Source organism: Lontra canadensis, unplaced genomic scaffold, assembly GCF_010015895.1.
Source record: "Lontra canadensis isolate GAN:19392208 unplaced genomic scaffold, GSC_riverotter_1.0 scaffold3, whole genome shotgun sequence".
NCBI lineage: Eukaryota > Metazoa > Chordata > Mammalia > Carnivora > Mustelidae > Lontra > Lontra canadensis.
This window is the reverse complement of record NW_022630997.1, coordinates 42,388,869-42,413,125: the sequence shown is the minus strand read 5'-3', so window position 1 is coordinate 42,413,125 and position 24,257 is coordinate 42,388,869. Positions and strand designations below refer to the sequence as shown.

General features: G+C 37.3%; 1 protein-coding gene across 1 annotated transcript in view; it reads right to left on the bottom strand.

Annotated features, from left to right (window-relative positions):
• Positions 1 to 23,404, bottom strand: part of CFAP70 (cilia and flagella associated protein 70) — a 125,096-nt gene extending 101,692 nt beyond the window's left edge. Inside the window, exons 1-5 of the mRNA XM_032843088.1 lie at positions 23,338 to 23,404; positions 21,650 to 21,752; positions 20,496 to 20,682; positions 1,653 to 1,751; positions 1,405 to 1,484 (exon numbers count right to left, since the gene is read on the bottom strand). Coding sequence (XP_032698979.1) covers positions 1,405 to 1,484; positions 1,653 to 1,751; positions 20,496 to 20,682; positions 21,650 to 21,712 — 429 coding nt within the window. The 5' untranslated portion in view covers positions 21,713 to 21,752; positions 23,338 to 23,404. The remainder of the gene's footprint in view (positions 1 to 1,404; positions 1,485 to 1,652; positions 1,752 to 20,495; positions 20,683 to 21,649; positions 21,753 to 23,337) is intronic.
• Positions 23,405 to 24,257: the final 853 nt, after the last annotated feature.

Here is a 24,257-nt window from a genome sequence, read left to right as displayed (position 1 = left end):
GAGCAGGAAAAGAGAACACCAAAGGGAAGAAGATTTTAAGAAAGAGAGGCATTGAAGAATGTGACACCTCTGATCAATATGTCTCTGGAAAGATAAGTTAAATGTCCCTAAGTTTTCTAACTTGTATCACTCAATCAAGACAGGGAATACTTGAAGATGAATTGGAAACTCTTTTCCAATGTCGGGTTTATGTCATTTTATTCTTTGAGTCTTGAGAATAACCAGTGTAGATGCTTAACTATAAAATTAGTGAGAATTCTCAAGTGAGTGGATACTAAGTGTCATATATTTTTTCATTGAATGTGTAAAACAAGTAAAAACAGGAATACTATGAGCAAACATCCTAAGGACTAATAATCCATTTGACTAATTTTTCTTCTAAAGATATGTAAGGAAAATCAATATAAGTACATCTAAGTGCGTAAGAAGGGAGACTGGACCATGAAGGCAGACTGAGCTCAGATACATACCTCTTTCTAGCACAAGTCACATGGAATTACAGAAAGATACTAAATTACACCTTTACATCCAATAAAAAAAAATAATGCTACAACATCCCTGGAAAAAAAGAAATGCTATCAGTGCTATCAGTGGACTACATATTTATAGGAATCCTAGAAAGAAAGAAAGAAAGAAAGAAAGAAAGCAAGCAAGCAAGCAGGCAAATTAAATCAGATCTTAAAACAGAAAAACAAACAACCTAGAAGAAACCAACCACAGCCTAAAATAAGAGAGGGAGAGGACCACAGCAGATGTAGGAGTGGATTATGGCAGCTCCAAGGTCAGAATCAACAAGAAGGGACTCACAGCAATGGTTAATCAGGGAACTGCATTCAGAATAGTTGGACCATTTGGGCCCTTCTCTCTCTTTTACTTTTGCAAAACAGAAGGCAATTCTGGTATCTGCTGAAAGCGAGTGCACTTTCACCAGAGTGGCAAAAGTAATGTCCCAGAAAGCTACCGATTCTCAGGAAGAATGGAAAACACAGCCCAGAAGACAAACCAGATGACCAGAGCCTACCAATTCAGGCTTACTTTGCCGGAAAGTGTGTTAGGTGCATTCACGTATTATTCAACTTAATCCATCAGGACATAGCTCAAGAGGCATTTCCATGGTTAAGCTTTCTCTCTGAGTACCCCTGGGCAAAGTAACCAATAACTACTCTGTGCCCACGTGCCCCACTCCACTATTTAATCACACTGATTATAACCCATGACATGGAGATTATGGACACCTGAAGTAGGACTCCAGATTTATTTATCTTTGTTTCCCAGAACTTAACACTCTGTGTGCCTGTGAAAAGAATACACTTGGTGAACTGGATTCAACTGAATCGAATCTTTATAACAAACAGAGTTGGTAGACTGAACAACAGGCTGAAAGTTGAGATTAACTCTGATTACCTTTACACCTGACCGAAGAGGTTCTAAAGGAGAGCCTGGCACCGGGTGCAAGGGGACCATTGTTTCAAATGAACTCTCTCCTGCAAAGAGAAGGCAAATCAAGCCATAGAAGGAAGGGTTAGGCAGAGATAAATGTGCTCATCTTTTTATCAAATCCCTCAAATCACTGAGGCCAATTTTTGCACTTCTATGGAGCTAAATTTCATGAGCTTTCCTATATCTGCTTTTGAGCAACTCACACATCTGACCTTCCAGTAAAGGAAGAAGGTCCACCACAGCCTGACCAAGAATTAAGGTCTTCTCATCTTTCTGTTTCTTTTCCTTTGGTAAAACTTCAGTCATAGTTACTAGAAAAATCAAAACAAAGAAAATGAGAACATGTCTGGGTCATCCATCAGATAATCAGCAAACAAAGCATCATCAAAGAGATTTAAGAGAAATTAACTTGAAACCTGAGATGGCCCCATTATTAGTGACTTCTGGTGGAAAATTACTATTAAAAGGGTGCCTGGGTGGCTCAGTGGATTAAAGCCTCTGCCTTCAGCTCAGATCATGATCCTAGGGTCCTGGGATCAAGCCCCTCATCGAGCTCCGCATCAGGCTCTCTGCTCAGCAGGGAGCCTACTTCCTCCTCTCTTTCTGCCTGCCTCTCTGCCTACTTGTGATCTCTGTCAAATAAATAATTAAAAATAAAATCTTTTTTAAAAAAGGATAATATTATTAAATACCTATTAAACTTTTTGCATACATGTTATAGTAAAAAACAGAATTTTAGGGCCCCTGGGTGGCTCAGCCGTTAAGCGTCTGCCTTCGGCTCAGGTCATGATCCCAGGGTCCTGGGATCAAGCCCCACCTCGGGCTCCTTGCTCAGCGGGGAGCCTGCTTCTCACTCTCCCACTCCCCCTGCTAGTGTTTCCTCTCTCTCTGTGTCTCTCTGTCAAATAAATAAATAAAATCTTTATGAAAGAAAGAAAGAAAGGAAGGAAGGAAGGAAGGAAAATAAATCACTGGTCTTGATCCCCTTCAACCAATTTTAGGAATGACTAGAAAGTCGCAGTCTGCAGTTTGAAAAATACTGTTCTAGGTCTTCCCGTTTCGCCTAGCATTCGACTTAGTACTGACCTTAGAGTGATTTATAGAGCATGTGAAGTATGTACCAGGTTTTTCACTGCAGCATTACTCAGTGTATGTGTTTAACATTTGTTATGAAAAATTTGAAATACACAAAAAAGTACAGCAATTGGAGCACCTGGGTGGCTCTGTTGGTTAAGCGACTGCCTTTGGCTCAGGTCATGATCCCAGAGTCCTGGAATCTAGTCCCTCATCAGGCTCCCAGCTCTGTGGGGAGTCTGCTTCTCCCTCTGACCTTCTCCCCTCTCATGCCCTCTCTCACTCTTTCTCTCAAATAAATAAATAAAATCTTAAAAAAAAAAGTAGAGTGATTAATATACTGAATGAATATCTATATAGCCATCACCTGGACTTAACAATAGTTAATATGCTGTCATATTTGCTTCATCTATTCTTGTTTGCTAAAATACTTTCAAGTCAGTTACAGACATCATGACATTTTACCCCTAAATACTAAAGTATACAAATTCAAAATATGGCATTTTCCTACATAATCACAATAACTTTATCAATATACCAATTGTATAATAATAAAATTGAGTGTAATTCTTTAATTCATCTAATGTCCAGTCTACATTTAATATTTCTTAATTATCCCAAAATTTATTTTGTAGCTTGTTTGTTCAAACTAGGATCCAAATACCAACATGTGGTCTCGTTGGATAAGAACATATGGTTTTCATGTTTCTTACATTTCTTTTCACTTAGAACAGTCTTTTCTGGGTGCCTGGGTGGCTCAGTTGGTTGAGCGACTGCCTTCAGCTCAGGCATGATCTTGGAGTCCCACATCAGGCTCCCTGCTCTGCGGGGAGTCTGCTTCTCCCTCTGGCCCTCGCCCTCTCTCATACTGTCTCTCTCTCAAATAATAAGTAAATAAAATCTTTAAAAAAAAGAACAGTCTTTTCTCCCAGATACATTTTTTTCTATGACACTGATGAAGACATCAGGCCAGTTAATTTGCAGACTATCTCGTTTTCTGGATTTGTCTCCCCCACCCCATGGTGTTTAATTTGTTTCTCAGTTCTTGTTTCCTACAAACTTAGGTTCATCTTCAGTATTTTTGGCAAAGATAATACAATTTGATAACATACACACCTATGTGGTATGTTATCAAACTCTGTGATCTTTGTTTTCAAAAGTAATTGAAAAATATTCTTTTTAATTGTCTTTTTTATGTGGTAACATGCATATTAAATTTACCATCCTACCCAATGGTATTAAACACATTCACATTTTTGGTGCAACCATCACCACCATCCATCTCCATAACTCTTTTCATCTTCTAAAATTGAAACTCTATCCATTAAACAATAATTTCCATTCTCCCTTCCCCCTGGGAACCACCAGGATCCTTTCTGTCCCTACATATTTGATGATGTGCCTCATGGAGCATTTGTGTTTTTGTGACTGGCTTATTTCAGTTAGTATATTGAACTCAAAGTTCACTCATGTTGTAGTATATGCCTGACTTTCTTAAGGCTGAAAAATATTCAATTTTATATATATATGCCACAAGTTTGCTTATCCATTCTGTCGACAGACATGTAGACTCCTTCCACATTTCACCTTTTGTGAATAATGCTTCCATGAACATCAGTGTACATATATTTCTTTGAAACTCTGCTTTCAATTATTTTGGATATATTCCCATAAGTAAAACTGCTGGATAATATAATTCTATTTTTAATTTTTTGAGGAATGACTAGCTTCCACAGCAATTATACCATTTTACATTCCTACCAAAAGTGCATACAGATTCCAGTTTGTCCACATTCTTGCCAACAGTTGTTTTCTATTTTTTTTTAAACCATTCAAATAGGTATGAGTTGATATCTCATTATAGTTTTGGTTTGCTTTTCTCTAGTGATTAGTGATGTTGAACACTTTTTCATGTACTCATTGGCCATTTGTAGATGTTTGGAGAAATGTCTATTCAAGTCCTTTGCCAATTTTTGAATCAGGTTGGTTTTTTTGCTGTTATATTCTGAATACTAATTCCTTATCAGATATATGACTTGCAAATCATATAAGTGAGCAGCTTTTTTACTCATAGATAGGTCTTTTGATGCACAAGATATTTAAATTTTCACTAAGTCCAATTTCTTCCTCTCTTTTTAAGATTTTATTTATTTTAGAAAGAGTGAGTGTGAGCTGGGGTGGGTGGAGGTACACAGTGGGGTAGAATCTCAGGCAGACTCCACACCAACCGCAGAGCCCAACAGGGAGCTTGATCCCTTGACTCCAAGATTAAGACCCAAACTGAAACCAAGAGTTGGTTACTCAACCACCTGAGCCACCCAAGCGCCCGTAATTTCTCTCTTTTTTTTAACTGTGCCTTTAGTATCTTATCCAAGAAATCATTGCCAAATCTAATGTCATGAAGCTTTGTCTTATATATTCTTCTGAGAGTTTTATTGTTTCCAGTCTTGCATTTAGGTCCTTAAGCCATCTTAAGTTAATTTTCATATATGGTGTTAGGTAATAATCCAAGTTCATTCTTCTGTATAGGGGTATCCAGTTTTCCTGGCATCTATTGTTGAAAATATTGTCTTTTCCTCATTAAATGGTCTTGGTACCTTTGTCAAAAATTGCTTGACCATATGTGTGAGGGGTTATTTCTGGGCTCTCTATTCTGTTCCATTGTTCTATATGTGTCTTTTTGCCAATGCCATACTTTTTTGGTTACTCTAGTTTTGTAGTAAGCTTTGAAAACAGTAAGTATGAGACCTCCAACTTTGCTCCTTTTCAGGATCATTTTGGCTCCTTGGGGGGTCTCTTGGATTCCATATGAATTTTACGATTGATTTTTCTATTTCTGAAAAAAAAATCATGGGATTTTGATAGGGATTGCATTGAATCTGTAAATCACTTTTGGTAGTATTGACATTTTTAACAATATTAACATTTCCAATACATGAATATGGGATGTGTTCCAATTTATTTGTGTCATTTTTAATTTCTTTCAGCAATGTTTTGTAGTTTTCATTGTATAAGTCTTTTGTCTTCTTGGTTAAGTTAATTCTTAGGTATTTTATTCCTTCTGATGGAATTGATTTATAACTTACTTTTCATATTGTTCACTGTTAGTATATAAAAATACAACTGATATTTGTATGCTGAATTTGTATCCTGCTTTTTTTTTTTTTAATTTCTTTTCAGCGTAACAGCATTCATTGTTTTTGCACCACACCCAGTGCTCCATGCAATACGTGCCTTCCCTAATACCCACCACCTGGTTCCCCCAACTTCCCACCCCCCTCCCCTTCAAAACCCTCAGGTTGTTTTTCAGAGTCCATAGTCTCTCATGGTTCACCTCCCCTTCCAACTTCCCTCAGCTCCCTTCTCCTGCTTTTTAAAAATATTTATTTATTTATTTATGCATGCATGCATTCAATCATTCATTCATTCATTTAGAGAATGGAGGGGAGGGGCAAAGGAAGAGAGAAACGCATGCAGACTCTGTGCTGGGCATGGAGCCTGACATGGGACTCAGTCTCACAACCCTGAGATCATGACCTGAGCCAAAATCAAGAGTAAGACACTTAATTGACTGAGCCACACCAGCGCCCCATATCCTGCTGCTTTATCAAAATTATTTATATTATTTATGCTGGGGTGTGTGTAATCTTTTTAAGGTTTTCTACACGTAATCATATATAAAACTGATCATATAATCTGCAACAGAGGTCATTTTACTTCTTCCTTTCCAACTTGGATGTCTTTTATTTCTTTTTCTTGCCTAATTGCTCTGGCCAGAAATTTTAATATTTTGAAAAGAAGTGAAAGAAGGAATCCTTGCCTTGTTCCTGATCTTAGAGGAAATATTTTCAGTCTTTCACCATTGAGTAAAGTGTTCATTGAGAAATTTTTATATTTGGCTTTTATCATTTTGAGGTAGTTTCCCTCTATTCCTACTTTGCTGAGTGTTTATTTCATGAAAGTGTGTTGAATTTTGTCAAAAGCTTTTTCTCTATCAAGTGAAATATCATGTGGGGTTTTTTTCTTTGTTCTGTTTATTTGATTTATTACATGGATGGAGTTTTTTGTTGAGTCATTCTTGCATTCCAAGAATAAATTCCACTGGTCATGGTGCATAATCCTTTTAGTGTGCTGTTCAACTTGGTTTGCTAGTACTTTGTTGAGCATTTTTGCATCAATGTTCATAAGAGATATTGGTTTGTAGTTTTCTTATAGTGTCTTTGTCTGGCTTTAGTGTCAGGATAATACTGGTCTCATAGAATGAGCTGGGACATATTTACTCCTCTTCATTTTTTTTGGGGGGGGGGGAATTTCAGCAGTATTGGGATTAGTTCTTCAAGTATTTAGTAGGATTCACCAGTGAAGCCATCAGGCCCAGGACTTTTCTTTGTTGAGAGAATTTTTTTTTTAAAGATTTTATTTATTTATTTGACAGAGAGAGATCACAAGTAGGCAGAGCAGCAGGCAGAGAGAGAGGAGGAAGCAGGCTCCCTGCTGAGCAGAGAGCCCGATGTGGGGCTTGATCCCAGGACCCTGAGATCATGACCTGAGCCGAAGGCAGAGGCTTTAACCCACTGAGCCACCCAGGTGCCCCCGTTGAGAGAATTTTTTAATCACTGATTTAATAGATATAACATGTTCATGAATCAGAAGACTCAATATTGTTAAGAAGTTACTTTTTCGGGGCACCTGGGTGGCTCAGTGGGTTAAGCCTCTGCCTTCGGCTCAGGTCATGATCCCAGGGTCCTGGGATGGAGCCCCACATCGGGCTCTCTGTTCAGCAGGAAACCTGCTTCCTCCTCTCTCTTTCTGCCTGCCTCTCTGCTACTTGTGATCTCTGTCTGTCAAATAAATGAATAAAATCTTAAAAAAAATTCTTTCTCTGTGCTTTTATCTGGTAGTTTTGTGTCCCTAGGAATTTGTCCATTTCATGTAGGTTATCCAATATGTTGATGAGCGATTTTTCAGAGTACTCACTTATACTTTAAATTTCTATATAATTGGTAGTAATATCCCCACTTTAATTTCTAGTTTTAGTTATATGAGTCTTCTCAATATTTCCTTAGTCCATCTAGCTAGAGGTTTGTGAATTTTGTTAATCTTTTAAAAAAACTGACTTTTGGGGCCACCTGGGTAGCTCAGTCAGTTAAGCATCTGACTCTTGATTTTGGTTCAGGTCATAATCTCAGGGTCCTGGGATCCAGCCCCATGTTGGACTCCATGTTCAGTGTGGAGTATGCTTGGGGATTCTCCCTCTCCCTCTCTTTCTGTCCCTTCCCCATCTCATGTGCACACACACTCTCTATAGGAATGAATAACCTTTTTTTAAAAACCTGACTTTTGGGGTGCTTGGGTGGCTCAGTGGGTTAGAGCCTCTGTCTTCAACTCAGGTCATGATCCCAGAGTCCTGGGATCAAGCCCCGCATTGGCCTCTCTGCTCAGTGGGGAGCCTACTTCCCCCACCCCTCTGCCTGCCTCTCTGCCTACTTGTGATCGCTGTCTGTCAAATAAATAAAATATTTTTTAAAAAATTAAAAACTAAAAAACCTGACTTTTGATTTCATTGATTTCCTGTGTTGTTTTTTATTCTGTATTTTGCCCACTTCTGCTCTAGTTTTTATGATTTCTTCTGTGGATTTTGGAGTTTTGCTTTTCTTTTTCTAGTTCCTTATGCTGTATAGTTAGATTGTTGATTTGAAATATTCCTTTTTTAAATTTTGTTTACTTATTTTTAATTCCAGTATAATTAACATACACTGTTATATTAATTTCAGGTGTACAATATAGTGATACAAGAATTCTATACACTACTCAGTGCTCATGATGATAAACGTGCTTTTAATACCCTTCACCTATTTCATCCATCTTCCCACCCATTTCTCTCTGGAAACCACTAGTTTGTTCTCTATGGTTAAGAGTTTGGGTTTTTTTTTTATTTGTCTCTTTTTTGTTTGTTTCTTAAAATCCATATGAGTGAGGTCATATGGTATTCATCTTTCTCTGACTTGTTTCACTTAACATCATATCCTCTAGGGCACTGGGTGGCTCAGTCATTAAGCAGCTGCCTTCGGCTCAGGTCATGATCCCAGAGTCCTGGGATCAAGCCCCATGTTGGGCTCCCTGCTCTGCTGGAAGCCTGCTTCTCCCTCTCCCACTTACACTACTTGTGTTCTCTCTCTCACTGTCTCTCTCTGTCAAATAAAAAAATAAATTCTTAAAAAAATTATATTCTCTAAATCCATCCATGTTATTGCAAATGGCAAAATTTCATTCCTTTTTATGGTATATATATATATATATATATATATATATATATATACACACATACACACACACACACGCCACGTTTTCTTTATCCATTCCTCTACTGATGGACATTTGGGTTGCTTCCATATTTTAGCTATTATAAATAATGCCACAGTAAACATTGGGGTACATCTAACTTTTCAGATTAGTGTTTTCATATTCTTTGGGTAAATGCCCAATGGTGGAATTACAGGATCATATAGTAATTCTATTTTAAATTTTTTAAAAAATTCTATTTATTTATTTCACAGCAAGACAGCAATAAATTCATTTATTTCAGACAGCAAGAGAGGGAATATAAGCAGGAGGAGTGAGAGAGGGAGAAGCAGGCCTCCTGTCAAGCAGGGAGCCCGATGTGGGGTCATGACCCAAACTGAAGGCAGATGCCCAAAAACTGAGCCACCCAGGTGCCCTATCTATTTTAATTTTTTGAGGAGACTCCATTCTGTTTTCCACAGTGGCTGTACCAGTTTGCATTCTCACTAACAGTGCATGAGAGTTTCTTCTCCACAACCTCACCAACACTGTTGTTTCTTGTGATTTTTTTTTTAATTTGAATGGGCTATACATTCATGTTTCTTTGTATGCTCTTTGATTTTTTTGTTGAACTTTGGATATTTGAATCTCATAATGGGATAAGTCTGGAAATCAGATTCTCCCCCTTCCCAGAGTTTACTGTCTTTTGTTGTTTTTATTTTTATTTGCCATTGTTGTAGGCTGTCTCTGTGAGGGTCAGCCTGAGGTATAAAGTTAAGGTCTTTTCAGGTCTTTTCTGAGCCTTTCCCTGAACATGCATGGTCATTTTCTAGTTTTCCCCCTTATTTGCAGTTGTTTTTAAGTGTCCTGTTTGTTAAGGTGGTTCCTGAATGAAGAAAAAGAGAAAAGGTAAGGGGGGAAAAGGATGCTGCCCTTTACATCCCTTGGTGGTTTCAATAGTAGAAGGGTCTTACTAACAATGGGATGGAGAGAGGTGCAACAACACCTAATAGGCTCTTTGTCTGCACCTCTGTGATCAGAAGCAGCAATCAGCAGAGTACAGATCCACAAGATTTGAAGGACAAGGTCCTTTTAGCTCATCCTGGCTCCAACAAGCTGTGTGCAAGTTACTAGAAGAACACATACATGGCTCCCTGCCACATGTATAGAGAGGTGAGGAATGAGCAGCTTCTACTATGTTTAGATCTGAAATTAACCAAAATAAACCACAATTTGCCATCCAAATCTTCCCCTATAATTTGCAAGCCTTCAACAGACTCCAGAGTTCCAAAATAGTTGTATCAGACAGAATGTGGCAGTGCAAGTGTTGGGTAGGTAAGAGACAGATTCCTGGTAATTCCTACTTGCCTACTTTCCCAGAATCTTCAAAAATATTATTTTTATAATTTTCAAAAGTATATTCTATCTGTATTAAAGCCGCATTTTCTTCCTAACATTGTTTGTCTTCTTGGTTTGGTTTGGTTTTGGTTCAATCATGCCAGAAGTTTGTCTATTTTGTTAGTATTTTAAAACAGGTTTTGTTTTGTAGCTCTTTTCTAGTGCTCATTTTCTAATTAATTAATTTTTGTTCTTCTTTCTTTCTTTTTATATTCTTTGGGGTTCTCTGTTATTTTAGTAGCTTCTTGAGTTAAATATCAAACTCATTTGCTTTTAATCTTTTTATGTTAAGAGAACCATTCTATTAAAGATCGAGCTTAACATATAACATAATTAAACAATTTTGTATCCATTGGGCATGTGTCAATTTTTTTTAAAGATTTTTTATTTATTTGACAGATAGAGATCACAACAAGTAGGCAGAAAGGCAGGCAGAGAGAGAGGAGGAAGCAGGCTCCCTGCTGAGCAGAGAGCGGGATGCGGGGCTCTATCCCAGGGCGCTGGGATCATGACCTGAGCCAAAGGCAAAGGCTTACCCACTGAGCCACCCAGGCGCCCCATGTGTCAATTTTTTAATACACTCAGAGCTTCAGAAACAAAATGGTTGAAGCCCTCTTTCATCTTTTTAGAAGACATACACTGTTAACAACTTCCACTACCAAAGATGAATTTTTTTTTTTTATACAGCTTAACTCTTGATGAATTGGAAAGAAGAGGTTCTCTGCATGAAGTAGTCTCTCTCAAGAAAATACAAAGAGAAGATGACAGACACTATATTGCACAGGGCACTCATGGTCTTCAGAAAGAATTTTTTTTCCCACCACTACTTTCCTGGTTTCAGTCTAATTTGAAGGCTCTATGCAAAGGAGAGGTGGCTTTCAGCTGACTCGTTAATTTGCATATTTTCTTTCACTCTTGAGCAGACAGTAATGCTTTATCATTTCTAAGTCCAGTGGTGTTGAGATTCATGACTCTTCTCACTACCATGCTTCCCCCCCCTTTTAGAATAGAATATCCCAAATTAAACTTTTTATTTTGAAATAATTTGAGATTCACATATAATTGTGAGAAATAATACAGAAAGCTATCTTGTACACGTCTTTCCCAATGGTAACATCCTGCATAACTCAAGTAAAATATCACAACCAGGACATTGACATTGATACTGTCAAGACACAGATCATTTCATCACCACAAGGATTCTAGTTACCCTTTTAATCCATGTTACCTTTCTAAAGTCACCCCCACTATCCTCCTTCTTAAAACCAGGCAACTACTAATTTGTTCCCCATTTCTATGCTTTGTCATTTCAACAATGTTATATAAATGTAATTTTACAGTAGGTCCTTTTAAGATTGGCTTTCTCACTCAGCATATTTCTCTGGAGATCCAGTGAGATTGGTTTGTGTCCCGGTAATTTGTTCATTTTTGTTGATGAGCAGCATTTCATAGCATGGCTGTATGTTTGCTTAACCCATGGAGGGACATCTCGGTTGTTTCCAGTTTTTGACTATCAAGCTCCTATAAACTATACACTGGTTTTTGTGTGAAAATAAGTCTTCATTTTCTGGGATAAAAGCCCAGGAGTACAATTGCTGGATTATATATGGTGGTTTACATGTTTTTTTTTTTTTTTTAAGATTTTATTTATTTATTTGACAGACAGAGATCACAAGTAGGCAGAGAGGCAGGCAGAGAGAGAGAGAGGGAGAAGCAGGCTTCCCGCTGAGCAGAGAGCCCGATGCGGGGCTCGATCCCAGGACCCTGGGATCATGACCTGAGCCGAAGGCAGAGGCTTTAACCCACTGAGCCACCCAGACGCCCCACATGTTTTGTTTTTAAAGAAATTGCATACTGCTTTCTAGACTGACACTTAACATTCCCACCAGAAATTCTTACATTTGACATTTCCAGCAGGAAGGTATCAGTGATCCAGGTTCTTTGAAACCTTGTTGGAATTTGATGTTTTCACTATTTTTAATTTTTTTTTAAGATTTTATTTATTTATTTGAGAGAGAGACAGTGAGAGAGAGCATGAGCGAGGAGAAGGTCAGAGGTAGAAGCAGACTCCCCGTGGAGCTGGGAGTCTGATGCGGGACTTGATCCGGGGACTCCGGGATCATGACCTGAGCCGAAGGCAGTCATCCAACCAACTGAGCCACCTAGGCGTGCCTATTTTCAATTTTTTAAAAAAAGATTTTATTTATTTGACAGGCAGACATCACGAGTAGGCAGAGAGAGAGGAGGAAGCAGGCTCCCTGCTGAGCAGAAAGCCCAATGCGGGGCTCGATCCCAGGACCCCTGGGACCATGACCTGAGCTGAAGGCAGAGGCTTTAACCCACTGAGCCACCCAGGCGCCCCTATTTTTAATTTTAACCATTCTGATATGTGTATAGTGCTATCACATTGTGGTCTTGATTTGCATTTCCCTAATGGCTAATGATATTGAACACTTTTTCATATGTTTATGTGCCATCTGTATATCCTCTTTGGTAAACTCTCTCTTTGTGTCTTTTGTCTATTTTCTAATTGGTTTGTCTGGAGTATTTTTTACTGTTGAATCTTGAATTCTTTATATATTTTAGATACTATTGCTTTGTCAGATTGTGATTTGCAAATAGTTTCTCTCACTCTGTAGCTTTTCATCCTCTCAACAGAGTATTTCACAGAGCAAGAGTTTTTAATTTTTATGAAGTCAATTCATCAGCTTTTTTTTTTTTTATAGCTCATGCTTTTGGTGTTAAGAACTCTTTGCGTGACCTTAGATCCTGAAGTTTATCTCATTTTTTCCCTTCATGTTTTGTGGCTTTACATTTCACATTTAAATGTGATCCACTTTGAGTTAATTTTTGCATAAGTACAAGACTAAAGTCGAGGTTCATTTTTTTGCGCACAGGTGTTCAATTGCTCTAACATCATTTGTTGAAAAGACTACCTCTCCTCCAATTAATTGATTTTGCATTTTGATCAAAAATCATTGGGCAAGGGTGCTGGTTGGCTCAACTGGTAATGTGTGTGATCCTTGATCTCAGAGTGGTATAAGCCCCACATTGGGTGTAAAGATTACTTAAAAATAAAATCTTAAGAAAATCATTAGGCATATTCAGATGGATCTATTTCTATTTTTTCCATTGATCTATGTGTCTATCCCTCCACCAACAGCACATAATTTTAATTAATGTAGTTACATAATAAATCATGAAATCAAATATAGTGATTCTTCCTATTTTATTCTTTTCCAAAATTGTTTTTTTAGTTTCTTTGCTTTTCTATATATATTTTAAAATAGTCTTGTCCATATCTAGAGAAAAAAATCTTTCAGGGATTTTGATAAGAATTACATTTAACCTTTATATCAGTCTGGAGAAAACTGACATCTTAACTATGTTGAGTCTTCCAGTCCATGAGTACAGTGTGTCCCTCCATTTATAAGGATTTTTTAAAATTTCATTCAATGTATATTCATTTCAGTGTATAGTTTCCAGCACCTAAATGCTATATATGTTTTGTTAAGTTTACACTATTTCAGTTTTTGGGTTTTTTTTGTTTTTGTTTTTTTGTTTTTAAGATTTTATTTATTTATTTATTTGACAGACAGAGATCACAAGTAGACAGAGAGGCAGGCAGAGAGAGAGAGAGGAGGAAGCAGGCTCCCCGATGAACAGAGAGCCTGATGTGGGGCTCGATTCCAGGACCCTGGGATCTTGACCTGAGCCAAAGACAGAGGCTTTAACCCACTGAGCCACCCAGGCACCCCTACACTATTTCATTTTAAAAAGCAACAGTAAATGATGTATTTTGAGTATTAGTGTCCATGTATTTATCCTTAGTATATGGAAATATAATTGCTTTTGTGCATTTACCTTGCATCCTATGATCTTTTTCTTTCTGGAAGTTTTGCACATTTCTTGATATTTTCTACATAGAGAACCGTGTTATCTGCAAATATGGGCAGATTAATTTCTTCCTTTCAAATGTAGATGTCTTATTTTTTTTTCTTACTTTATTGCACTGTCTAGTACTTCCAGCTCTATGTTTTTAAGAGTGTGAGAGCAAATCTTGATTTTTGTTCTCAATCTAAGGGGGAAAGCATGCCATCTTTCACCATTAAGTATAATGTTAGCCTTTGTCAGGTTGACGAAGTTCCCTCTATTTGTATTTTTTTGAGAGTTTCTATCATGAATTGGTATTAAATTTTGTCACTTGTTGTTTTGACCAATATGACCATATGCTTTTTCTTCTTTAGACTATGAATATAGTAGAACACATTGATTTATTTTCAAATACTGAGCCAACCAAGGATCCCTGAAATCAATCCCACTTCATAATGTTGTATGATTCTTTTTATTTATTGAATTCTACTTGCTAGTATTTGTTAGAATTTTGTGTCTATATTCATGACAGATACTGGCCTCCATTTTTCCATTTGCGTACTGTCTTTGTCTTGTTTTGGTATCAGTGTAACACTAGCATCATAAAATGAATTGTTTCCTTCTCTTCTATTTGTTGGAAGATTGTGTACAATTAGTGTTAGTTATTATTTTTAACTTTTGGTAGAATTATTCAGTAAGAGTTTCTGGTTCCAGAAATTTCAAATTATGAATTCAATTTCCTTGACAGTTACAGGGCAACTTTATTTATTTATACAGGATGAGTTGTGATTTGTGCTTTTCAAAATACTGGTTCATTTTCTTAAGAAATTTATGTATATAGAGTTGTTCTTCTCTTTATTATTCTTTTAATGTCTACCATCTGTGATGTTATCCTATTTCACTTCTAATAGATAATTTGTGGTGCCATTTCTCTCCCCCCACTCCCTGCTTTTGGCCACTGTTCCTGAAGTTTTGTCAATTTTGGTGTTTTCAAATAACCAGTATGTTACTTGTTTCATTGCTCTTTCCCTATTGTTTTTCATTTTATTGCTTTCTGCTTTTATCTTTATTATGTTCTTCCTTCTGTTTGATTTTGTTCTTCTTTTTCTAAATTCTTGAGATGACAGGTTATTGATTTGAGGCTTTTCCTCTTTTTTAATGTATGCATTTAGTATTCTAATTTTCTCAGCAGTTCTTTAGCTATGTCCCACAAATTTTGTTACCTTGTATTTTTTTCATTCAGTTCACTGCTTTTTTTTTTTTTTTTTTTACTTCCCTTGAGACTTCCTCTTTGACCCATGGATTACTTTAGTGTGTCTTTTTGTTTTCAGGTGTTTAGAGAGTTTCCTGTTTTTTATTACTGATTTCTAGCTTGATACTGTTGTCAGAGAACACATTATTTTAATTCATTCAAATGTGTTGAGGTTGTTTATAACCCAGAATAAGGTTTTGATATGTGGTCTGTGGCCTTTTGAAAAGAATGCATATTCTGCTACTGTTGGGTGTTCAATAAATATTTATTAGATATTGTAGGCTGATGGGTATTGTTGAGTTTTCCTATATCCCTGTTGATTTTCTAACTAGTTATTCCACAAATTCAGAGAGGGGTGTTTATGTCCCCAACTATAATTGTGGATTTGTCTATTCACCCTTTCAGTTAATCAGTTTTGCTTCACATATTTTGCAGCTGTTGTTTGGTGCATGTATATATTTAGTATTACTATGTCTTCTTGATGGGTTGTCTCTTTTATCATTACATAATGAACTTCTCTGTCTCTGGTTATTTCCTTTGTCTAATCTATTTTATCTGATGCTAATAGTCACTTCCACTTTTTTGATGAATGTGTGCACATATATCTTTCTCTATCTCTCTATTCTTTTACACAGCTGACTACAGAGATATATTTCGAGCTTCTTGTAAACAGCATATAGTTAGGTTGTGTTGGTTTTTTTTTAACTATTCTGCAATCTCTTGTCTCTTGTTATATTTAATGTAATTGTTAATACGTTAGGGTTTAAGTCTGCTGGGGTTGTTTGTCCTCTCTTTTTCATTTGTTTTCTGCTTTCCTGTGGACTGCATGAACATTCTTTAGAATTTCATTTTAATATATCTATAATACTTTTAAGAGTATCTATTTGTATACTTTTTTTAGTTATTGCTCTAGGTACTCCATTTTATATACATTACTTATTACAGCCTATTACAGGTGTCATCATTTCAGTAGTTGGAGTGAAGTACCGAAACTTTACCTCCCTTTATGTCCCTTTACCTTTACTGTTTATAACTGCCTAAAATGTTTTTTCAATATTCTTGTAGAACTGCATCAGAGTTATACCTTGTTTCAAGCATCAAACACAATTTAGAAAACTCAAAGGGAAGGAAAGCTTCCTTTATTCACCCAAATTTATATTTACCACACTCTTTCTTCCCTCCTGGTGTTACTAGGTTCTTTATTATTTCTCTTCTGTTTAGAGAAATTCCTTCAGTTATTCTTTCAGGGTAGGTCTGCTAATGACTTTGTTTTCTTTAATATGAGAATGTCTTAATTTCCCATTCACATCTTTTCTCCAGGTATTGGATTCTGGGTGACAGTTCTTTTTATCACTTTGAAAATACTATGCCATTCCCTTTGGACCTCCATGGTTTCTGATGACAAACTGATAACATTCTAATTGTTTTCCTTTGCTTTCAGATTTTGTTCTGTCTTTAGTTTTTAGAAGTTTAATTATGATGTTTCTTAATATGGATTTCTTTGGGTTTATCCTACTGGGAGTTTGATCAGCTTCTTGAATCTGTAGGTATATGTCTCTTGCCAAATTTGGTAAGTTTTTAGGCTTTCACTTCTTTGAATATTTTTTCAGCTCCTCCCTTCTTCTCCTGAGACTCTGATGACACCAACACATCTTTTGTCATAGTACCACAGGCTTCTGAGACTTTATTCACATTTTTTTCTTTTCTTAGTCTATTTCTTTTATATTATTCAGATTGGGTATTTCTGTTGTTCTATCTTCCAATTCACTGATTCTTTCCTGTCTCCTCCATTCTGCTGTTGAGACCATTTGCTGAGCTTTTTATAAGAGTTATTGTATTTTTCTGATCTAAAATTTCCATTATCTTCTGTTTCTAAGACCTTCAATTTCTCTGCTGAGTCTATTTTGCATGTCTTCAATTGCTCACTGATCCATTATTTTAAAAATCTTTTAAAAATCTTTGTCTAAGAATTCTCATATGTTATCTTAGTGTTAGCATCTACTGATTTGTCTTTTAAAATTCAGTTTGCAATGAATCATTGAACACTACATAAAAAATTAATGGTGTACTATATGTTGGCTAACTTAATAAAAAATTTTTTTAAATAAAATGCTAATATAGTCAAAGAAAATAAAATTCAGTTTGAGATCTTCAGGTTCTTGATATGATGAGTGATTTTCATGTAATCTTGGACTTTTTGTATGTTATGAAACTCTGGACCTTAAACCATCTGTTTTAGCTGGATTTTTTTTTAACACTGTTCCAACAGAGGAAGGAGAGGGGGATTTCCCTATTGTCCCCCACTATTAACTCCACTTAGCCTCTATTGATACCTAGGGGGGAGACAGTTCCTCATTACTGATGACAAGGAGTGAGAGTCTGGTTCCTCACTTCTTTTCCAGTGATACCACAGTGGGTGTAGACCCAATACCACTAAGTGATGGTAAGTCTCAACCCTACTTTAGGCTTCCTCTGATACCACTCTAGTGGACAGTAGATGGCATCTTGTTATGCCAGATTGGGGCAGAAATCCAGGCTCCCTATGTGGTCTCCATTAAAACCTGATGGTAAGAGAGAGGGCTCATGACCAGACAGCACAGAAACCCTGGCTTCCATTTGGTATTCTTGACCACCACCCAGCTGGGGCACCTAATTTCAGCTTTGCAAGAATACAAGTCTAAGTCCTCCATTCAGCTTGATTGTGAGTGGGGCCACATTTTTTTTGTTTGTGGTGTCTGACTGGTGCAGAGTAGTTACTGAGTTTCTTGTCTTGCCAGGCTGCCTATTTTCTGGTCTTTGGTTAGAGCAGAGGTCTCTTTTTTTCTTTCTTTTCTTTTTTTTTTTTTTTTTTTTTTTTTTTTTTGTCTGTATTTATTCATGTTTCCAGGTTGCTGGTTTCTTCAGCATCAAGTCGGGGATATACAAGGCAAAAAGAAAACCCAGGCAGCTCACCATACGTCATTCCTCATGTCTCATGTCTCCTTCTTCTCTCCACCTTTCAGAGTTCCTCATGTTTGTTTTACATAAAAAGTCTGAGGTTTGCAGTTGTACTTAGTGAAAGGAATAGGGGAACGTATATATATCCAGAGATTCTACTTTATGAATTTTTTTAAAGTAGGCTCCACACCCAGCATAGAGCCAGACATGGGGCTTGAACTCATGGCCCTCAGATCAAGACCTAAGCTGAGATCAAGGGTTGGATCCTTAATGGACTGAGCAACCCAGGCACCCCCCAGAGGTTTTATTTTAAATCCTTTTTGATTGCTAATGACTGTACTTGAGAACATAAATGTATTTCTAAGTATTACTTTAGCTTTTTCCCACAAGTTTGATATTTGGTGTTTTACTATTGTTTGATTCTAAATGCTTTATAGTTTTTCTTATGATTTCTTCTTTGTCCCATGAATCGACATAAGTGTGCCTTAAAATTTCCAAATGGATTCTTTTTTTTATGTTTTTGTTACAGATTTCTAATTTTGTTGACTTGTATTTTGATCAGAAAACTAAGTCTGTATGCCGTTGCTTCTTTGTTATATGGCAGGACTTCTTTTATTGTCTAGTATTTGGTCAGTTTCTATTGTATAAATGTTCCTTGTGTGTATTAAGAAAATATATGTTATTTAATGGTTGGCATAACCCTATGATTATTACTTATTAGGAAAGACTTTTTTCATCTATTCAATGGCTAGATACATATGACGGGGCATGGATTTTTTTTTTTTTTTTTCTAGTCCATTCTTTTTGAGAGTCTTGGCTTGTGGTAAAGGGATTGGTCTCCGTCTCAACTACCATCTATAGCAGCCCAAGTTCTCTGTTTGTCTAAGACCTAAGCCCCTAGATTGTCTAAAACCTAGCCCTTTAGCTTGTCTAAAGCCTAAAACAAACCCCTTAGCTTGTCTAAAACCTAAGCCCTTAGATTCTGGAGTACTGCCCTTTCCCCCTACACCACCACACACCAATACCAACTGTTCAAGAGTTCCGGGTTTCAGTTTCTGATTTGCTTCTGGAACAAAGGGCTGGCCCTCTCTTTCTCATGGGTTCAATGACACGTTTAAAACTATGCTCCTCTTCTGCCTTTCCCAACTAACATGCCAGGGAAGAAGGCAATTAGGACATTGACTCCCCTTATTTGGGGTTGGGAGTGACAGAAAGGCACAAAGCAAAGATGAAAGAAGTAGAAGAGAGTGACCAGATAGTGTGGATCAGATGGATGCCTCCATGGGTGACTGATTACCAGGTAGGCCAGAGGTAGAAATCACTTTTCTGGAGTAGTGCTTCCCAGGAGTCACCAGAGACTTGTTCCTACATGCAGCTTCCCTCCAGGATCCTTCCCTGGCAATCATGAATTTAGTAGTCTAGGGTAGCGCTCTGAGGACTATTTTCTCCTAGAGCCTCAGGTGACTTTCATGGAAAAAAAAAAAAGTTTAGAATGCAATGCTCTAGAACTCTGTATGACTCCCAGGACCCACTTCTCTGGGTCTGGGATCTTGGAATCTGGTTTTTGGCAGGTGCCACAGGAGATATGCCACTAAAAAAATAACAAAACAAAAATTAAGAGTATAGATTAAAACAAAAGCCTTAGACTAGTATATAGGTGTAAGAAAAAAGTATGTCAGAGATAATACTGTGTTCTTAGAAACTGTAAAAGTTCATTTATTCATTGAGCAAACACTTTTTGAGACCTTTTATGTCCCAGATATTTCTAGACACTAGAAATTCTGAAATAAAATATAGACCTGAATTTCAAAAAAAGTGTACATAAGTACTGTATACAGAATTACAGATAGGGTTGCCAAGCAAAATACAAGATGCCCAGTTAAATCTGAATTTCAGATAACCAATGAATAATTTTTTAATATATATGTGTCTTAATTTTTTTCCCTAAATCTGGCAACCCTAAATATAGGAATATTTAGGAAAAGCTCCCAAGCCAGTTTAGGAGATAAGGGCTGCAAACTTCAGTCAAATGTCAAAAGGGCTTTGATACAAACTGATTAAAATTAGCAGGCCATGAAGACTGATGCTAAAAGCAGGTAGGACTCAAACTATACCATGTTATTCCTAGGTGAAAAAGGTAAGCTGTGTTCATTGTCCCCCCAAACAGCTACTAAATATCTCAGAATCTCCTTATAACATACTCAACATAATTAATACTTTTAGTACCACAAGGACTTACAGAACACAGGTTTGTGGGCAAGGTCATCTAAAGTAATTCCTCCTTCAGGACTGTATTCAAAACTGCTCGTGAAGTTGTATTTTGCAGTTCCTTCTGGAGAAACCGTAACTTTTGCAGAGTCTCCCAAAACCACTTGATTGAATTCTGCACGAATAAAAGTAACTGGAGTATCTCCTTTAAAACCTTTCTGTTGACAGAAAGAGACTTTACAATTATACTCAGAGAATTTTCCTACACATCTGGCAAATCATTTTGATTTGAACTAAATAGCATTTTCCATGTTTTCCTAACAAGCTATATCACAAATAAAAAAGGGGTAGGTAGAAAGTCATTAAACAAAACTAGTTGTAGCTAACTGTAACATTCTATTTAAATGCTATTATGTTGGAAGTTTTTAAAAATAACTTTTATGTTTATATGATTATAAAAGTATATTGTGAAACATTGTAAATAGTGAGAAAAGCACACAGGAAAACAAATTACCTATAATCTCACTCTAACATGCAAGCACCAGTAACATTTTAGAATATATTTTCTAGTCTTTCCTATGAATATATGTGTGTGTAAAAATACATACACACACACACACTTATAGATACATCTCTCAAATAACCTTTTAAAACAAAGTAGAGATCATTCATTACATTCTGTTTTGGAATGAGCTATTTTACTTCATAATAGTGAATGAATACTTTGCCATTTCATTATTCTTGTAATTTTTAAGCTACATTATATTGTAGTTTTATTATTTAAATTAACCAAGTGAAATTAATCACAAGAGACACTCTGGAAGAATTCAGATCTTTTTCAGAAGAAAAGACCTGCTGTCTAAAAAACAAAAATCACTTCTTGTTTCACCCATTAAATGTGGTACTCAAATTCCCAGGTATTTTACACACACAGTGATGTGACCTGCTGATTATATAGTCTAACAAAAAGGAAAAACTGAGAAAGAAATGCCATTGCAATGTTAAGACCAGCAGGTCTGGTGTTAAAGGAGGGTGCAAAAGCATTCTTCCTGCTGGTCCTTCCAATACATCTTCAGGTAACCTGCAGACAGATGTTTGACAGAGAAACCTGAACTCAAAGGCAAATATACTTTCAAGAAGAATGAATAAAGTAAGAACTTCTCTAATTTCCAAAAATAACTTTACCAAGTCATATCCATCTGTCACAGTGATCTGCACAGGTCTGTCTGTTGATGACAACTGTTCCATAGTGGCACTTGGGAAAAGTCCCTCTGGTCTTCTTTGGTCTCTGTAAACATAATGAATCAAGCCGTCCCCTCAAGTACCATAGCTGCAGAAGTACCCACATTACAATACATAACCAATACTAGGGGAGAACCTAGGAAAATGCCATAGCTAGTCCAGCATCGTCCAGCACTTTTTTTTGTACCCTTTCCAAACTTTGCTGCTAAATAGTGCTTTACAGAGCTGGTCACAAGAAGGATTCCATCAGTTAGTGCTAACATGATCTTTACATGTATAATTAATCCGTCAAGCACAAATCATTCCAAGAAAAAGAGGGTAGGAATGCCATCTCCCTTACTTCCCAACCCCAGCCTCCATCTTTCATGGTATTCTTTGATAGACTTCTTTTTTTAATGTACAAAGCATTCCCCTCAAAGGTTAATCTCTCACTTTTACAAAAATATAACAGGAAAGAAACAACCACAAAGAATAATGGTTAGTCCACCAGCAAAAGTTCTGACATATATCTTTAGTCAGAGATATTGTCTAATTATTTTACAACACTAATGACACAATTTCAACAATAAATTGGATATATTTAAGAAAGATTTTCTGCCTCAATTCAAAATGGAACTTAAGGCAATTCAAACGTTTACTGAGAACACACTATGTTACATCTATCTAGGACTGGTGGTATAAAAAAGAAGGCAATACTTGGCTGTCCCCAGGCTTTATTCTGCCTCTTCTCAGGTACTCCCTCTTATATCCAAATATCTCAGATCACTGTACAACACCCTGTCTCCAGGCTCATTCTGGGCCTCAGTGACCCAGACAATTATTTTTTTTATCAAATTCACATTAGAAATGATCTTTTACATTACTCTCCTTTCCTTTTCAATACTACCACATGAATTGGACCATCACTAGCCTGACCCTGGACAAAAGTCTAATTTCTATGAGCCTCAGTTTGACCTTCTGTAATAAAGATAATATAAACTTCTCATGTTTCACATTTAGTGTGAATATCCACTAAAATAGTAAAACTGCTTAACCTATGATGTAGGGCACATATGGCGTTATTAATGAGCACTGCTTTTCCTGAATGCACAATTTCTCCAGGACAAGTAATCTCTCACTCACATTTACAGTCCCTGAGTGCCCGGCACTAACCCTTGTCTTAGCAGCATATTTACTGTGTAATGAATGCAAGAAATCTGGCTGGTTACTAACGGTCAGGGCAGTCAGGCTCGGGGTGGGGGAGGGGCGGCGGCTCTTGTTGCCCCCAAGAGGCATTCATTTCTTGCCACGTTACTCCTAAAAAAATGCAAGGGAGGGGCACCTAGCTGGTTCAGCTGGTGGAGCATCAGACTGTTGCTTTCCGGGTTGTGAGTTCGAGACCCACGTTGAGTGCATAGATTAAAAACAAAATTTTAAAAAAGAAAATGCAAGAGAACAGTCACATCAGATATAGGTTTGATGAAGGACAGGATGGACAGCGTGTCATCTGGGGACAGAGGTGCAGTGTGGACCTACTGCGTAGTATCTGGGGCAAAGCGGAAAGGGGGTTTAAGCCCGGCTTCAATTAGGCGGCCTGAGAGGTTGGCAGGAGCTTCCGCGCCTAGCCAGGTCGGGGGCGTTTAGGTCCGTACCAGAGTGCCCTGTGTTCGGAGGCGGCCTTGCGTTTCCAACCGGCTGCAGCTGAAGAGAAGAGACTGAGGGAACCGGGTGTGGTCGCAGGACCACCGTAGAGAGGCCGGAAGCAGAGGGCTTTCTGGGGAGTGATACAGCTCTCTGACCTGAGGCCGCCGCAAAAGTGTTATGCGCAACTATGGCAACTAATTACCTCTCGCGAGAATTTAGTTCCGGCAATAACCACAAGTTTATCCCAAGACTCGCGATAAAGTTTTCGGGGAGGGCAACGGCTGTTGGGAGGTTTCTGCGCCTGCGCTCTGGAAACGGAGCGCTGGAGTGGCAGCCTCCCTGCCTGAGTCATTTCGTCCACAGGTACAACTTTGCCTTGGCATAAGCCTAAAGTTTTCCAACTTTCGATTTTATTTTCTTGACCCTTTTCTTTCAGTATCCCTACGTAAATAGGGATTTTTGAAAACCGGTTTTGAAAACCGGTCATTTAAATCTTTCCATGAAAAAGGCAGGTTAACAGTATTTTCAGTGATCCTCTATGCTAAATGAAATAAGTCAAAGATAAATACCCTATGATTTCAGTCATATATGGAATTTAAGAAACGTAAAAGATGAACATAGGGGATTAAACAAAAGCAAACCATAAAACAGACTCTTAACTGTAGAAGAACACACTGAAGGTTGCTGGATGGGAGTGGGGCGGGGAGGTGGAGGAGAGGTAGGTTATGGTGATGGGTATTAAGAAGTACACATTTTAGATTGAGCACTGCATGTTCTATGCAAGTGATTAATCACTAATCCTACACCTGACACTAACATTACACTGTTAACTGGAATTTAAATAAAAACTTGGAAGAAAAAAAAATTTAAAAATTTAAAAGTGAGCGTCTGATATACTGTTGGTGAGGTTGCAAAACAGTCCTACTTC